At 38.4% G+C, this 18,212-nt stretch overlaps 2 protein-coding genes and 1 long non-coding RNA gene across 3 annotated transcripts; all 3 read left to right on the top strand.

Annotated features, from left to right (window-relative positions):
* Positions 1-1,142: 1,142 nt before the first annotated feature.
* Positions 1,143-3,535, top strand: LOC116176775 (protein kintoun). Its single transcript, XM_031495533.1, has 2 exons — positions 1,143-3,172; positions 3,222-3,535. Exons 1-2 carry the CDS (start codon positions 1,296-1,298, stop codon positions 3,403-3,405), a joined length of 2,061 nt encoding a protein of 686 aa, XP_031351393.1. The 5' UTR covers positions 1,143-1,295; the 3' UTR covers positions 3,406-3,535.
* Positions 3,536-5,930: 2,395 nt separating this feature from the next.
* LOC116176567 (exosome RNA helicase MTR4) lies at positions 5,931-16,567 on the top strand. Its single transcript, XM_031495195.1, has 14 exons — positions 5,931-6,145; positions 6,203-6,301; positions 6,351-6,593; positions 6,644-6,818; positions 8,307-8,621; positions 8,669-8,915; positions 9,835-10,127; positions 10,176-10,452; positions 10,505-10,677; positions 14,779-14,970; positions 15,021-15,265; positions 15,312-15,548; positions 15,594-15,756; positions 16,213-16,567. The coding sequence occupies exons 1-14, from the start codon at positions 6,036-6,038 to the stop codon at positions 16,531-16,533; spliced, it is 3,090 nt and encodes a 1,029-aa protein (XP_031351055.1). The 5' UTR covers positions 5,931-6,035; the 3' UTR covers positions 16,534-16,567.
* A 658-nt stretch (positions 16,568-17,225) lies between these two features.
* On the top strand, positions 17,226-17,943 carry LOC116176980. The gene is made up of 2 exons (XR_004146576.1): positions 17,226-17,721; positions 17,773-17,943. It is a non-coding gene; the product is annotated as an uncharacterized LOC116176980 (long non-coding RNA).
* The last annotated feature ends 269 nt before the right edge of the window (positions 17,944-18,212 follow it).

The raw sequence follows: 18,212 nt of genomic DNA, 5'->3' as shown, positions 1-18,212 counted from the left end.
ACAACGATTAACGCCCCCCAGGCAGAGTTAGACAGTGTTGCCCTTGCAATACATAAAATTCATTCTGAATATCGATCTAGTTCGACCAGGATTTTCTCAATGGGACACTAACTTGGACGAGTGCGGACACTTGCAAAGAATGTAGTGCTCTCGCACGTATTGCGTCCTCTACTGGGGGTGTTTCGGCTAAGCTCATGCGATTTGCAAGTGCTTGTTTAATTTACAGTGGCCAGAAAATATGCCTACGAGCAAGCATAGGTTTTTCCTTGATAACCCTGTACGAAATCACGTCCCAGTTTGGTATTAAGGCCAATAGGACTCTGTGTTTTGCCTGGGAATCTTAAGTAATTGGTTACAGTGGACACTGCTAGTGCGAGAGCTGCGTATAGGCAATAGAATAGTTCTTTGGAGGTCAATTAGACGGCTTTTTCATTGCATTTCAAGAATGAACAAAATAATTCAATAAATTCCTGCAGGAATTCGCGGGGCGGAATCACATTTCAACGAAAAAGAAATGAGCCCTGCTGATGAGCGGCATTTAAAATGTTTGCGCATTCAATGCACATTCACGTTTTTGTATGTGCGTTTTTGAATGCGTACAAAAACGTCCGTCTGTAGGGCTCTTAAAACACATAGCGCTCGTGGAGAATTCTACCGCGACTTTAAAAGTTCTTCCACGCCTCTCTCTGACGTCTCCCAATTTTCTTTTTATATTGCCTTAGACTATTTTGTAAGTTTCCCAGTCTGTTAGTGTTTTACTTTGTTTAGCTCTTGTATGGACTTCTGCTTTAGGAGCGCTTTGCATGACCAGGGGTTTTTGTTTGCAAGGTTGCTTGGTAGTCTTGTTCAGGGCGCGAGTAAGATTAGTTGACGTTGAGTGGTATATTCCTCGAGGGGATGCAAAGAGTATATGTCCGTTGTCTTTGGATTTCGAGCACCCTTTGGAACTGCTTCTTCACATGTTTATTACAAAAGAAATCATTCTGTGATCTGGCATTATTGGCACTTCAAAGCAGACTTGTAAGATTCTCTGAGCCACTCAGGCTCAAATCAATTAATAGTCAAACATCAGTTACGAACTTAGGTTCACATCTGATTTTTTTGACTTGCGGTGCAGTATTGTTCAGTTCACCCTGTGTATGTGATATATTCTGTGGTAGTATTTTTAAGGTTATGTGACGTAAGACGTGCAAATTTGTCAAACATAAACAAAAACATTTTCGTGATACGTCCGGCGTTTGGAAGAAGAAACAATTTACAAGGGGAAGAAGTACCTACTACTTCTAGTAATTGTAATGGCAAAGTCCTACAGAGATTTTAAAGAGCTAGATTTGAATCGTGATGAGGTCGAACGGCTGACCGAAGCTTTAAAAGATAAGAACTTTAGAAATCTACTAACGGAGTACGTAGACGAAGTGAGAAACCCAGAAAATCAAAAATTATTTCAAGAAGAAATAACGCAACTAGAAAAAGAACGTGGCATTGATGTGACGTTCATAAACCCGGTGCCCGGTTATGTCATCAAGACCAGTGTAGACGGTAATCGAAAGGCATTTGTAAATGTGTGTGCCAACGCAAACGTAAGTAAACCATTTTCAAGTGTCGGGGAACAAGACGGCACTCAAGGTCGACACTGGACCATCCCGCACATCTTGGCACCTCCCAGAGAGGACTATGACAAAAAAATGGTACGCTGTCAGGTTTTTGATGTTGTTTTTCACCCGGAAACGTTGCAATTAGCCGGCAAAGTTAGAGCATTTCGTGATATGGTCAACAAAACTGCGTGTGATGCCATCGAAAAGAATTTCGGCGTGTACTTGGATCAGAAGAACTTTCGATTTCCCAAGATACAATTTAAAGGTATGACGCATCCTACCGTAATTCGGAAACCGTCGAAAGATTCGCCGCCCGAATTCAGTGCGGAAGAAAAGGCGATTATGGACGAGTTTTATTCTAAAGCCGATGTCAATTACTCGCAGGCTCGTAAAATCCCGACGTCGCCAAGAAAGAATAAAAATGACGATCCGAACTCGTCGTACTCGACACCGACTTATCTAATCAAGCATCGTCGCCACGTCGAAATGGAGGAATTTGTAGATCATAATGAATCGAAAATGAACCTAGCTATTCCGAAAGAGTTGGTAATAGAGATTGACTTACCTCTTTTAAGATCGTCGACGGACGTCGTCTTAGACGTTTCGGAAAAAAGCTTGCAGTTAACTAGCGAAACACCGGCTAAGTACAATTTATTTATTACGCTGCCATATTGCTGTAATCACGATTCTGGCAATGCGAAATTTTTAAAGGACAAAAAGAAGTTAATAGTCACCCTACCTGTGATACTAAAACAAAAGCACCCCTTTGCAGCTGATATCACTAAAGATGATAGTGGTGTCGAAAGTGATCCCGGTTTTTCATCTATTAGTCCCACTGAGAATCTTGAACCAAAAACAAATGATACCTTTACATTTTTGGAGCCTACCGTGCCCTATGGCCTACCGGATTTTACAGTTCATGTACATAGCAACATGTTATCGGTTACATTAAATGTAAAAAATATCGATACTGGCTCTATCGAAAAGTTTATCGAGTCGTGTGGCTTTCATCTAAAATTTAACAGCATAAGCTCCGGATTCTATCCGACCCATTACGCATTTTATTTCAAACTTCTACATCATAAACTTGCTATCGACACCTTCGCCATCGAACCCTGGGATAACAATGTGGTCGTTCAAATTCGCATATGTTCGTCCGAAATGCCACTTCATTCCTATTTTTATGGAATAGATCGAAGCGATTTAACTAAAACGGATTTCGTAGAACCTTTGCTTATCCAAGACAACAATACAGCAGAGGTGGTGGAGAATGAGTTCGACAAAGCGGAAGAAGAACCCTGTCGTCCTACTCCATCGATACCTGCAACGTCTCATTCCGAGTCGAGCGGAGACGAAATTAGTGCAAGCTGCAGTCCGTGTAAGAGTAAAGGAATTTTAAAGGGTCTCGCGAAATTTCGTCAATTTGGCAGAAGTATTTCGGAATCTGGTTTGGACGAAGTGCGCGAACTGAACATCGAAACAAGCCGCGACTCTGTAATTCCCGAGGAGCAAGAGGTATCTACGAGTTTAAAAAAAACTGTTCGTTTTAATGATGTCGTTTCTAGGCAATTATTTCGGTAAGCCGATGTTGCGTTTTTCACAAAAGTTAACATTTTTAATTTGTAGATCAAATTCGACCATTTTAGAGCAAAGGAGAAAGAAAAACTGGCGAGCGAAAGCCAAAAAACGTGCCCAAAGGAGGAGACACAGTGAAAGTGAAGTTGCCGATGCTGGATCCAAAACGGAATACACTAGCTGCAGTAATTCTAGTGATAGTAATAATGATATATTTCATTTGGAAATGAATTAAATTTAATTTGTTGTTGAAACTTCTAATTCATTTTGAAATTCACATTTTATAATAATTGTTAAGTCTGTACTAGCTAAACCAGTGAATTTTTGTAGTCTTAGAAAAAAAAGGAGTACAAGTATTGGTTTTGGTTGTTACAATTAATACCTCTATATGTTACTGCAATATGGATCAATTGAAGGAAATGCATTTGTAAATTAAGTCATTTGCGCGAGACTTTTCCCACAGAAAACTCGCGTGAAAGATTTGGCTTCCTTCAGAGTATTAGATTCGAATTTTTCGACTGTGGAGAATGAAGTTCCCTTTCTTCCAAGTAAGAATTACCCACTATCATGGATTTGTATCGCCCTTTGACATTCTTCTCGATCAGTGCCTAGATAATGCCATACTCTTTATAACGCTCGTCATGTCTCCCTGTCGCTTGTGCTTAAAACTCTGGTGATTAACACACCAATCGTGGGCCTCTTCTACATCTTCCAACATGAACTAGTAGCCCAATCTTGGAACTGTTTGAAATTATGGATTCTACAGGCCACATACTATAAGAAAATTTTTTTTCCGGGTCGATCTGAGACAATTTCTTTTGAGGGCCTCAAAAAAAGGCAGTGTATATATAACCTTCCTCTTTTTCCAAAAATCGACTGCACCAAAATTTCTCGGGAAAACACTTTTTCGTATTAATTTTGGTGCGTAGAATCCAAAACAATTCGTACTTTTTCGATCAGACTTCTCAATCAAAAGTTATAGACTAGAAAACCAATTTCGAAAAAAAATTCAAAGGGCTGTAACTTTTGAACTAGTAGCCCAATCTTGGAACTGTTTGAAATTATGGATTCTACAGGCCACATTCTATAAGAAAAAATTTTTTCCGGGTCGATCTGAGACAATTTTTTTTGAGGGCCTCAAAAAAAGGCAGTGTATAACCTTCCTTTTTTACCAAAAATCGACTGCACCAAAATTTCTCGGGAAAACACTTTTCCTTATTAATTTTGGTGCGTAGAATCCAAAACAATTCGTACTTTTTCGATCAGACTTCTCAATCAAAAGTTATAGACCAGAAACCAATTTCGAAAGAATATTCAAAGGGCTGTAACTTTTGAACTAGTAGCCCAATCTTGGAACTGTTTGAAATTATGGATTCTACAGGCCACATTCTATAAGAAAATGTTTTTTCCGGGTCGATCTGAGACAATTTTTTTTGCGGGCCTCAAAAAAAGGCAGTGTATAAACCTTCCTTTTTTACCAAAAATCGACTGCACCAAAATTTCTCGGGAAAACACTTTTTCTTATTAATTTTGGTGCGTAGAATCCAAAACAATTCGTACATTTTCGATTTGACTTCTCAATCAAAAGTTATAGACCAATTTCGAAAGAAAATTCAAAGGGCTGTAACTTTTGAACTAGTAGCCCAATCTTGGAACTGTTTGAAATTATGGATTCTACTGGCCACATTCTATAAGAAAAAAATTTTTCCGGGTCGATCTGAGAAAATTTTTTTTTCGGGCCTCAAAAAAAGGCAGTGTATAACCTTCCTTTTTTACCAAAAATCGACTGCACCAAAATTTCTCGGGAAAACACTTTTTCTTACTAATTTTGGTGCGTAGAATCCAAAACAATTCGTACTTTTTCGATTAGACTTCTCAATCAAAAGTTATAGACCAATTTCGAAAGAAAATTCAAAGGGAAACTTTTGAACTAGTAGCCCAATCTTGGAACTGTTTGAAATTATGGATTCTACAGGCCACATTTTATAAGAAAATTGTTTTTCCGGGTATTCTGCCCAGCTCTGCTAGATACAGATATATTTCAACGATTGTATCAAGATACATTAAATGTATCTGTATCTAGATACAGATACTTAGGTATATTTTGTATCTAGTGCAAATAAAGAAGTGCCTGGAATTGAGTTTTAAAAATATTTACATCTAACAGTTTGAGATTGAGTAAAAAGGTGATAACTAGGTACCTTGAAACTCAATTTCAATTCAATTCAAGGCGCTCAGGTACAATGAAAAATGATATCGTTACATTTTTTCAAAAGTAGATATATCATAACATGGATCCAAATCGCCCAGGAAACTGAAAGTCAAACGTGTGGTTCCAAATTTATAGTGCTTTCTATTATAAAATAAATATTATAATCGTGATAAATTTCCGGTATGCTAATATTTAGGCATTCCTTTACGATTTTGACATGTAGAATCCAAATCGCCTAGAAAATTCAAAATCGTAGTCGTCTCGCAAAAGTGATAGAGCTTTTTGTGTTTTTTCACTTCCGCATCGGGATCATTAGGTTGGAGAACCCTTGGCTGACCGCTGAAGTGCGTTGGGCCTTGAAGGGACTACTTGTTTCAAAACAGAAGACCTATCAAATGTCCCTCGTATCTCTTTACCTTGCGCCAAACACAAGGCTTGTGCGCAACTTGGGTTGCCTATCATCCGTCATCATATTTCAGTCCACAGATTATCACGAGATGGCACTACTAATAGTTCAACAGATATTACCAGGGGCTAACAAAAAATGCAAGTACCATGGACCAACTCGAACGTACAGAGTGCGCGCGCGTTGTTTTCGTTTAAAGTTGCTGTTAATTTCGCGAGATATTTTTGATGCTTTCAAAAGAAGTACAATGGAAGAATCGATAGATAATTTATTCTCCTGCTTCGAAGAGAGCGAAGAGCCCGCTACTGAAACCGACGTGTCCCTTAACTTCAGATCGAACACGGACACAACAGACGAGTAAATATTCGCCATAACCTTAAATTAACACGCTTGTGTTTCACAAATCTTTTTCAGGTCGGAAAGTAAGGGAATTAAGCGTAAATCTGACAATGACGAGAGGACACCCAGTAAGCAGCTGCGAGTGGACGACGAAATCGCCGTAGACGATATAAAGTTAGCTCCCCTCACTTTTCCATTCCCGCATTACAACTTCGTTTTGTAGCTTTGACGAATTCAAAAATAGAATTGTAGTACACGCAATCGAGTCCTTAGAGTCTTGCACTCACGAAGTGGCGTACCCACCCGGTCAACAGTACGTTCCATTAATCGAAAACGGAGGCGAACCTGCGAAAGTATACCCTTTCGTTTTGGACCCGTTTCAAAAAGAATCCTTGTTATGTATCGACAACAATCAATCGGTACTGGTATCCGCGCATACGTCAGCCGGAAAAACTGTCGTCGCAGAGTAAGTTTGCATTTCTCCTTTTGATAAGTGGCAATTGCAATTTATTGTAGGTATGCTGTTGCTATCTCACTTAAGAAAAAGCAACGTGTGATATACACAACTCCAATAAAAGCATTGTCCAATCAAAAATACAGAGAATTCTACGACGAATTTAAGGATGTTGGACTTGTAACGGGCGATGTTACTATTAACCCGACCGCTTCGTGTTTGATTATGACAACTGAGGTATGTTGGCGTAATTTAAAGTCGGTGAACTCATTCTGTATGTTTGCGAGTGGGGTCTTTTGAGAGAGAAGAGCTAACCTTTTTGTGTAGGAGTGTAATGTTTTTTATGACACAAACGGCCGGTTGCAGGAAAGCAAATTATAATCAATATCCTACATTATTTGCCAAATCTGAGCTTAAACAAGAATTTTGACATTTGATTGGCTGCATACTGCAGTATAAAGCCAATCAAATGTCTTAATACTAGGATTAAACAATGATCCTGGATTATTGTTTTTTGTGCAACTGGCCGTGAGTGCCTTAGATCTAACGACGCAGGGTACTGTGGGATTCTCCTTCCCATCCAGGTTGGCCACTAAAACCACTCTTTGACCTAGCTTGATTACCGGCAGGAACTGTTTTCCCGTATATTTTGTATCATTCCAAAGTTATTTATTGACATCAAAATGGGACACCCTGTACATTCAAAAATAATTTCTGTAGATCCGCAACCACCAATATTTTTTTAATTCTTTTTAAATAGAACATCCTGCATATTTTTACTTGTTTCAATGCCATTTGTTCAAAGTGCTATAACTATTCTTTTTCAAATGGAACTACCACTATTTTATTTCGCTATTCGATTGTCTTTTGTGTTCTCTTCAAGGGGTGCCCTGTGCTTAAATTCCGTAGTTTTTATGTTATTCAATATTTTTCACAAAAGTACCTACTCATTAATTACTTACGTGTTTATACATCGGAGTAGGCTGCTATAATAACAAAAACAAAAGAATACCAGAAAGTAAACAAGTGTCACAAATTAAATAATTATTTGCTGCAAGTGTACTTTTGATTTCGTAAACAAATAAGATTAATTAAAAAGGCGAATTTCGAACAAATGAATTAATTTCTTTAGATAAATACGGAGAGCCGCAACTTTATATCAAAATCCATGGTCTATGGCCATTCCTAGGTATTTTATGTCTCTCTGAACGTTTATCTCTTTTCCTAGGAGGACTAAGGAGCTCTTGTCTCCTTTTTTGTGTTTTTTTGTTACTATTTTTTGTATGTTCTGCAGTATTTGTTTGATTTCTTTCGGGCTGATCGTGTTCCTAGCCCGGTTCCATCCCCTTTTCCTTACAACAGGCTTCCATCTTTTTAAAAAGCATGCCGTCTACTTCACTCGTTACCTATCCCTATCCCCTATCCCTATTGTTGGTTTTTTAGCGCATTTTTTAAGAATTAAAAAAATGTGCTATTGTTTGTGTTTTGTTCGTACTTTTAGGGGAATGGTTCTAGAGTCAACTGTTTTCTACCAACTACCGCCCTACTTTCTGACCCCTTATCAAAAGAGGGAATTTGGGGACCCCGGGGGGGGATTGAACTAGTTTTATTGTTCATGGTACTCTAATGAAAGGTCTCAACGAAAGGAATTAACTTATACCAATTTCTCCTCAATTCCTTATCATGATCTAACAAGAAAAAAACATTGTGACAATTTATTTTTAGATTTTACGAAACATGCTGTACAGAGGATCTGAAATCATGCGTGAGGTTGGCTGGGTCGTTTTTGACGAAATTCACTACATGCGTGACAAGGAGCGCGGTGTCGTTTGGGAAGAGACACTAATACTGCTGCCGCACAACGTGCGCTTTGTGTTTCTCTCCGCGACCATACCGAACGCGCGCCAGTTCGTGGAATGGGTCGCGCATTTACATCAACAGCCCTGCCACGTCGTTTACACCGATTATCGGCCGACACCTTTACAACACTTCATCTTTCCCGCGGGCGGACAGGGAATTCACATGGTCGTTGATGAGACGGTGGGCGATTTTCCCCCGATTGGCGGTTACTAAGTTTCAGATTTTAGGGTACTTTTAAGGACGAAAATTTTAATACGGCCATGTCAGTTTTGCAAAGCGTCGGCGATGCCGGTAAAGGTGATCAGAGAGGACGAAGAGGCGGAGTTGCCGGTAAAGATCCGTCGCAGAGCAACATATTTAAGATTGTTAAAATGATTATGGAAAGAAACTTTGCGCCGGTTATCGTTTTTAGTTTTAGCAAGAAGGACTGCGAGGCTTTTGCGATGCAGATGACCAAGCTAGATTTTAATACAAGTTTGTATAATAACACATTGTACGAAGGTGTAGAAGGGTCACTTGTAGATCTTATTTTGTATTCAGACAAATATTAGAAAGGTCTGGAATGAGCACAAAGTTTTGGAAGGGCGCTAAAATGCTCCAAAGTCTTTTAGGTTCCTTCACTTGCTTCAGCTTCTCTCCTCTTAGGCACACAGCTACATCTTCTGTATATGTATGTGATGCTACATTCATTAAATATTATTTCTTCTTAGCTATCTTGTTCTAATTTGAATTATAATTTTTGTGCAAAACGAAGGTTTAATTTTCTTCAGATGAATTTTAACACAACTAGTTCCATGCTAACGCTGCAACGAGGCAGTTTGATCAAACTGTCATACTTTTGTTCATAACAAAAGAAGAACCGTTTTCTTTTTCCAAAGCACTCTTCGCAAAAACGAAAAATTGTATTTTTAGGAAATGTCGATACTAAACCATCATGTTGTGATACACAAATATATATATTTTATTTTTACATTTTATAGCAGATGTTAAATTGGCATTTTAATAAGTTTGAATGAGTAGGCAAAAGTTGTTAACTTGAAAGTCGAGACAGGAGTTTACCTGACAACTACCATGAAATATTTTCATTAATTTGTTCCATTTTACACAATTAAACACCTTCTCCATGTCAACGTCACTTCTCCAATTGTTTGGACAACCGCACTCGCGTCTTTTGTATCCTCTATTTTTCTTCCGCTTTAGAAACCTTAACAGTACATTTGCAGCATGCACAACCAAGCTAATGCTTCACATTTCTTAGTATTTGGGTTGATCTTTTCAATTTTGAAAAAAAATTTAACAAAATATACGCCCCAATTCAAGTCTGAATACAAAAAAATCTATGTGGCTCTTGTAAGCCTTCGTAACATCCGACTATCTCACTTTATGCTTTTAGCTGCCGAAAAACAATTAGTCGACGAGGTGTTCGCTAACGCCATGGACGTTCTCTCTGACGAAGATCGTCACTTACCTCAAGTAGACAATCTACTTCCACTTTTACGACGTGGCATTGGTATCCACCACGGCGGTTTATTGCCGATTTTAAAGGAAACAATCGAGATTCTTTTCGGCGAAGGATTAATCAAGGCACTATTTGCGACCGAGACGTTCGCGATGGGCCTGAATATGCCCGCACGTACCGTTTTATTTACGGGGATGCGTAAATTCGACGGCAAGGAATATCGATGGGTTAGTTGCGTTTTGTTTACGAGAAAGTTGTACAAGTTCGCTTTTAAGATTACTTCTGGGGAGTACATTCAAATGTCCGGTCGTGCCGGTAGAAGAGGGCTCGACGATAAGGGTATCGTTATATTAATGGTCGACGAGAAGGTTCCTCCGGCTGCCGGTCGAGACATTGTGAAAGGGGCACCCGATCCCATTAACTCTGCTTTCCATCTTACATATAATATGGTCCTGAATCTGCTGCGCGTCGAAGAAATTAATCCCGAGTACATGCTGGAGCGCTCGTTTTACCAGTTTCAAAATCAAGCGGCCATTCCTGGATTGTACGAAAGTATGTTTTGTGTTCGTTTGACACCTTATCTTGAGGTCTCTCCGTGTTTCAGAGTACAACAGCGCTTTAAACCAATATAACAACTTTGATATCAAGAACGAAGAGAAGATTCAGTCTTATTATCTCATACGCAAAGAACTAGATGCATTGGCAGTTACTTTTAGGAGATATATTACCAAGTCGCAGTATCTGATTCCATTTTTGCAGCCGGGGCGACTTGTCAAGGTACGTACCGCGACCATTCCGCACATGGTTCTTTGAATAAAACGGTACCTATTGGATATTATAATTGAAAAAAAAGATGTGTACAATCTGTGGAAGTATGGAGTACTTTCGGTATTATTGGTGCCGTTAAAAGAGGGCGTGCAAGTTGCAGGAAAAATTAAATACCATTTTTAATTTTTTGCAAAGAGTGCTTTGGAAAAACAAAACGTTCCTTCTTTTGTTGTGAATAAAAGTTTGACAGTTTGATCAATCTGTCTGGTTGCAACTTTGACATGGACCTAGCTGTGTTGATAAAATTCGATTGTGATCTGAACAAAATTAAACCTTGGTTTTGTAAACAAATTATAATTCAAATTAGAACAAAATACCTACATAAGAATAAATAATATTTGACGAATGTAAACATCACAACATGTGTTCCAATTGTCCACTTTCTAATTCTAAGCACAAAGATTTGGTTTAGTCCAGGAAATAGAGACTGAAAATCAGGGGCGGACTGGGTACTTACGGGCCAGGCGGAATTGCATAGATTACAGGCCATTAAAGTATTACTGTAGTAATGAAGGTGGCGGGGGGGGGGGGGGTTTAGCTCTGAGGTGCACCACAAAAACATTTTAAAGTACTCCTTTCTCGAAAATCAATTACCATACAGTTTTCTTTTAAAATTGCAGCTGATAATTAAAAGTAACAACATATACAATCCACACGAGGTGCGTCGCCTATCATTGTATTTCAGCACTTTCATGCTACGACAAAAAATGATAAATTCATTGTAAAACACTTCAATTAAAACAGAATTTTTTAACAACCTAACATCAACCCCAATTAGAGAAACGTGTTAATAATTTATTAATAGTGCAAGAAACTAAATACAGCACATACTTATAAATTTCCAACGGGCCGTTATGATCTACAGGCCAGGTGGCAATCGCCACCCGCCCCCGCCCCCCCGGGCCAGGCCGTCCCTGGTTATACACTGCCTTTTTTTGAGCCAAAAAAAAAATTGTCTCCGATCGACCCGGAAAAAAATTTTCTTATAGAATGTGGCGTGTAGAATCCATAATTTCAAACAGTTCCAAGATTGGGCTACTAGTTCAAAAGTTACAGCCCTTTGAATTTTCTTTCGAAATTGGTTTCTAGTCTATACCTTTTGATTGAGAAGTCTGATCGAAAAAGTACGAATTGATTTGGATTCTACGCACCCAAATTAATAAGAAAAAGTGTTTTCCCGAGAAATTTTGGTCTAGTCGAACTTTGGTAAAAAAGGAAGGTTATACACTGCCTTTTTTTGAGCCTCGAAGAAAAATTGTCTCAGATCGACCAGGAAAAAAAAATTCTTATAGAATGTAGCCTGTAGAATCCATAATTTCAAACAGTTCCAAGATTGGGCTACAAAATTTTTTAACAACCTAACATCAACCCCAATTAGAGAAACGTGTTAATAATTTATTAATAGTGCAAGAAACTAAATACATCACATACTTATACATTTCCAACGGGCCATTATGATCTACAGGCCAGGTGGCAATCGCCACCCGCCCCCTCGGGCCAGTCCGCCCCTGCTGAAAATGGACCATTTCCTGCAAAACGAGAAGTTGTTCCAATTTTTTTTGCATATCATGAAAGAATATCTGGTGGTTAAGAATCCAAGTTTTAGACCTCCCACCCCTTGTGCTTCTTCCGTACCACCCTTAAAACCAAAGAAATTTGGTTGGTTTTTTAGTTTTTCAATCATATCTTTTTATAGGTTCATTTTACAAAAAAATATTGTTATCAGAAATTGTAGACCATAAAATTCTACACAACTTTTATATGCACTACTTTTTTGTGAAATGTTTATTAAAAAAGATATAGAGCTTGAGAGTTAGTTATATTTTTAAGAATTCTGAAATTTCTATGTAGACGTTTTAACTAAATTTCATACTTTATCTCTATAATTAAGAGTTTTATGAGAAAATATCTTGAACTTATCGTGGTATAAATCCCTCTACTCTGCACCCTTACCAAAGGGGATGCATAATAATTCAACTTTCAAACCTTGCTAGTGGGGATATTTGAATCATTGTGAGATTGTAGAGCTTTCTAATATACGTTTGAAACAAAAAAATTATCTCACTTCAGTTCAGCTTCATCCTTTCAAGCCCCTTCCCCCAACGGCGGTAGGAATAGATATTTAAAGAGAAATAGAAAACATGTAATAAGCGTTGTATTCTCTGACTAACTTCACAATCGCCACAAGAGCGTTTAAATATCTATTCCTTACCGCGCGAGGGGAGGGGGTGAAACTGAACTGAAGTGAGACAATTTTTTAATTTCAAAAGTATATTAGAAAGCGCTACAATCTCACAGTGATTCAAATATCCTCACTAGCAAGGGTTGCAAGTTTCATTATTATGCATCCCCTTTGGTAAGGGTGCAGAGTAGAGGGATTTATACCACAATAAATTCACTATATTTTCTCATAAAACTCTTAATCATAGAGATAAAGTATGAAATTTGGTTAAAACATCTACACAGAAATTTCAGAATTCTTAAAAATATAACCAACTCTCAAGCTCTAAATCTTTTTTAATAAACATTTCACAAAAAATTAGTGTATATCAAAGTTGTGTAGAATTTTATAGTCTACAATTTCTGATAACAATATTTTTTTCTAAAGTGAACCATTAAAAAGACATGATTGAAAAACTAAGAAACCAACCAAATTTCAGGGGTTTTAGGGTTGGTACGGGGGAAGCATAAGGGGTGGGTGGTCAAAAACTTACAATCCTAACCACCAGATGACTAGATGCAAAAGAAATTGGAACTACTTCTCATTTTGCAAGTTAAAACCCTCTATTCCCTGGACTAGTATGGCTGGTTTAAATTTCATTTTCTATCGCCCCCCACAAAAATAGTCCAAGCGTGACAGATGGTCGCCTTTTGTTTTTTTCAGATTATTATGCACCACGAAAATTTGCAACTTTGTCCTTGTTTATCCTTATTTCTATCTGTTAAGATAAGCGAGATCCCCATAGTGGCACTAGAAAATTGGACACAGTGTATATGAAATGATCTGAAATTGTAGAATGTGGCACAAAATGGAATTTTGCGCAATTTTATCACTTTGAATTAATTAGTAGGTTTTGGCTTTGATCTAACAGAAGCCAATAAACAAATCATATCGGATTGTAAAAAAATAAATTTGTTTTATTTTCTAAAAAACCTTTTATGTTTTGCACATTCCAAACTACGTCTATACTTATTTTCCTCTGAAAAATTTATCTATAAGGATCAAGGTATTTCCATTAAAAAATTTTAGCATTTTTAAAAGCTGAGTATTTTGATTGCAACTTGGCAATTGGCGAGTCTTGCAAGGGGGTTATAAATTTAAAACAATTAGTGTGGTACTATCTGTCAAGTTAGCCTTGAATATCATTTGTTTTTGTTCTATAAAAAATCAACGCCTACTGATAGCGAAGAGTTTTGGAATGCCGCACAATTTCATTTCTAAAATTTAATTTTTGTCTCACTCCCAGTTTAGACTAGAGGGCAATTTATCTTGCAAAGAGGTACAAATTTCGTGTGGGTCACTGAAATTTTAGCCGATTTTAATGGCCCAGTCCCGCATCGAATTTTTGTTATAACTTTGTATTTTGTTTTGCAAACTAGCAAGAGAAAGAACGTCTTGTCATCGGTTTAGGTTAGTGTAAAATTTCTGCTGATCTTCAATTTACTTGGAGCCTCCGTCTATGTTTTGGAAATTTTTACAGGGCGTGGGAAATGTTTTTATCTTGGCTTAAATGTGTACCCCAATTTTTATTTCCCTTCAGTAGATTTTCTAATGTTATTTATTGAAAATTGATTAATTAGTAATAGCATCCTGTTTGCATTCCCACAATTTATCTATTAAATAATTTTCAAACTGCATAAACTTCTTTTATCTTAATTAAAGATAGTCGGTAATATGATAGGTGCATCCTGCTTTCGAAGGTTGCCGTAAACAAAACTGCCGATAAAGCTGATTCATCAGATTCTTGGCGTCGCCAATTTATGGCTCTCACACTTTGATAATGTAAACAAATCGGCCCACTTTGATAATTGAGCAATGCGCGTGTTTAGATAAAAACGGAAGATGCCGAATACGATTGGGGGATGATAGTCAACTTTAAGAAGGTAGCCGCCGACAAGAAGGGAAGATCCAACCCCTTGCACTCTTCGACTAAGGTCCAAGTCGACATACTCCTCAACATTCTTCCCACCAAGGACGAGAATAGCAAAGATTCGATTCCGAAGCCTTGTCCCGAGGGGCAGGTATTCCTCTCGCTACCCGCAGTCAATTTTATTACCGCTTGATCTTGCAGGCCGGCGAGGTCGAGGTTGTCGCGGTCTGTTCAACGTTGATAACCCACATCTCGTCCGTACGACTGTACTGCCCCCACGATCTTCGATCGAACGACAGCCGGAAAGGCATGCTGAAAGCTTTGAAAGAAGTTAAAAAACGATTCGATAAACCGGGGCCTCCCTTACTCAATCCCGTCAGTGACATGAAAATCAAGGATCCCGAGTTTCTCGAGGTCGTTAAAAAAATCGAACATCTCGAAAAGAAGTAAGTCGTCCTTTATTCGTCGTAAAAGTAAAAAGATCGCTTGCAGAATGTACGAACATCCCATGCACGACGATCCGTCTTTAAGCGAAGAGTATTCGAGATACGAGAAGAAAGTCATTTGCGAGGACGAGCTCGCCGTGGCCAAGCAGAAGTTGTCCGAGGCGAAATCGGTTTTGCAACTCGACGAGTTGAAGTGCCGCAAGAGGGTGCTTCGACGGTTGGGTTTTTGCTCTAACGCTGACGTTATCGAGTTGAAGGGAAGAGTCGGATGCGAGTTGAGCAGGTACGATCGCGTCTCGTTGTTCGGAGAATTGCATTTTCTTTACAGCTCGGACGAGTTGCTTCTTACCGAGATGATTTTCAACGGGGTGTTTGGCCAGTTGACGCCCGCCCAGTGCTGTGCCATCCTCAGCTGTTTCGTCTGCGATGAGAAATGTTCCGAAGCGCCTAAGCTCTGCGAGGACCTGTCGGGACCATTAAGGCAAATGCAGGTGGGTGATTAAGATAAAATGATAATTAGACACATTAATGAGGCAGGTAAAGATAGGATTTTGAATAACAAAAGAAGTAATTTTATGATGATTAACATAAACAATGGACGGGCGATTTTGGGGTCATTAACTAAATTGACTTTAACCATTAATGACCCAAATGTCATTTCCATTGTTTATTACATATTTGGGGTGGCATATTTAGAAATCTTAAAATAGCGCCCTTTGAAGACTTGTCGCACCTGTTACAGCAATTCCAATTTTCTGTTTCGGGGGTAAGTTTTCACCCTTTTGAGCTTGCATAAAACGGCTACCAATTCTTTATCCATTCTTAGTGAATGCCTTATTTTCTTGGAAAATTAAATGTGCTACAGAATGGAATGAGCTTTCATTTTTTAACGGGCCGGTCTTCCTTTTCAATTTGCTGGAATTTAACAAAGCGACTTTGACCACCAGGAAATGGCGCGACGCATCGCAAAGGTGAGCAACGAGGCCCGTTTAGATTTGGACGAGGAGTCCTACGTCGAAAAATTCAAGCCATCTCTTATGGACGTGGTTTTCGCGTGGTGTAACGGGGCGGTTTTTAGCGAACTATGTAAAATGACCGATATTTTCGAGGGTTCAATTATAAGATGCATGAGACGGTTGGAGGAGTTGCTTAGACAGATGGTGCAGGCCTCGAAGACGATTGGCAACACAGATTTGGAGGATAAGTTTAATACCGCGATTAAAATAATTAAAAGAGACATTGTTTTCGCGTCTAGTCTTTATTTATAATCTTTTTTTTAAATAAAATTTTGTATTGTTTGAAGTAAATTTTTAATAAGTTGGGAGTGGGACTGCGCAATAGTTATCCCTTCCCCTACTTGTGCGAGCATAAATTGTCGGACGCAGCGCGCCGAAGCGCAAGTCTTCGCTTAACCGTGCGTTCGTGAGTAATTCAGTCTAAAGCGGTAAGAGTTGTGCAGGTATGACTCAATTTTATTTTACATTTTTTGTCCTGTTTTTTTGTAATTGTAAACTTAAACGGTAGCGTGTTCAAGGGGTGCTATGCAGAATTTTACAAAATCATAGTACGTTTTGAACTCGCTACCGTTTTTTGTTTCAATCGGCTGCTGCTGCTATTGTAAAATTTAAATTGCGCTTTATGTATGTGTTGTTTACTTTGGTGGTCTAGCCGTGTGATTTTGTTTTGCATTTCGTGCGGTTATTCCACCATTTTAAATAATGCGTATCCAATTCAACGGACTTGGACTTCTCGCCAATTTTTGTAAGGTAACTGTTTCTGTGGTGCCCGTAACGAAGGGTATCACAGTCTCAGTTATCTATACAACGGTTGGCACAACTCATCAGAAGAACCTTTCATCAACGCGGATCAACTATCACTTGCGTTGCGGGTGTTTAGTTCTAGTCACATTGATTTTGAAATTTGTGACTAGAATGAACATTCGCATTGCGAGTGACAAATTCGTCGAAGATTATCGATTGATCGATCGACTGGTAGATTTTACATTGCTAATTAAGCTTTTTTGGTTGCATTCCAAGTCCATAAAGCTCAGTCAGCAATGCATGATGTACTAGAAATCCCTTTATCCTTGAAAGGGTGAGGCAACTTCTTGGAATACTGAGTGAGTTTATCATGCTGAGTTTTTGTTCACTTAGGTAAACAAAACTGGTTCATTTCTTTGCAATTTTTACCTGCTTTAAAATTATTGGAATTTGTACTTGTTTCGTTAAGCTAATAACGGCGGTAGGTACCTTCTCCGCTTTGGTTTTTATTCTGATTTGTTGCAGAGCACCAGTTTTAATTCGATCGATCACATCCGGACGTTTCCTGATCACTTTTTTGAAAATTTGAAAAACTGTTTTAGCAAGAAGACTCGAGTGAAGTGGTAAAACGGCATTTTGTAAAATTTATTTGCTCGAGCCGAGTTGATGTGGCAAAATCTCTTCGTAACTATAAGGGTAAGAAACGAAAGTGTGATTTGTCGTGCCATTAACTTTGCCTTTTTGCAGGGTCCGGTACTATCCCCGCTTGTCCTGTGTACGATACAATTGGTAAAGAACACCTGAATCGATCAACAACAACTGGCAACTTCGATTTATTTACCGTTCTATCGATTTATGTATTGTAAATATTTGTTATGTCGCAACATTACTATTTTTTAATAAATGTAATTTTTTGAATTTGAAGAATTTTAATACTTTGAAGGCGACCATTAGCTAGCAACAAAGATCCTACTAGAATAAAAGTGATACAATTTAGAACTTTGTATAGATACTTTATTTGTGTTTTACATATGGCGTTATACGATTGTCATTTCCAATGTCTCCGATGGTTGGTATTGGTTTTCGAGGCCTCTAGGGCTATGCATTTACGGGCCCCTTTCCCTTGGCTTTTTCTGCTTTAATGGATGAGACTACTATTTTAAAAAGACTTAAATAAGTATCCGCAA

Source organism: Photinus pyralis, unplaced genomic scaffold (genome assembly GCF_008802855.1).
Source record: "Photinus pyralis isolate 1611_PpyrPB1 unplaced genomic scaffold, Ppyr1.3 Ppyr1.4_LG7, whole genome shotgun sequence".
Classification (NCBI taxonomy): Eukaryota; Metazoa; Arthropoda; class Insecta; order Coleoptera; family Lampyridae; genus Photinus; species Photinus pyralis.
This window is presented reverse-complemented; position numbering and strand designations above follow the sequence as displayed.

Bases quoted from the DNA above. Each gene is read 5' to 3' on its own strand.
- LOC116176567 (XM_031495195.1), top strand. From the start codon at position 6,036: ATGGAAGAATCGATAGATAATTTATTCTCCTGCTTCGAAGAGAGCGAA. The intron at 10,128-10,175 runs GTTAGTTGCGTT...TTCGCTTTTAAG, and splicing joins ACGGCAAGGAATATCGATGG to ATTACTTCTGGGGAGTACAT. The intron at 10,453-10,504 runs GTATGTTTTGTG...TCCGTGTTTCAG, and splicing joins CATTCCTGGATTGTACGAAA to AGTACAACAGCGCTTTAAAC.
- LOC116176775 (XM_031495533.1), top strand. From the start codon at position 1,296: ATGGCAAAGTCCTACAGAGATTTTAAAGAGCTAGATTTGAATCGTGAT. The intron at 3,173-3,221 runs GTAAGCCGATGT...TTTAATTTGTAG, and splicing joins GTTTCTAGGCAATTATTTCG to ATCAAATTCGACCATTTTAG.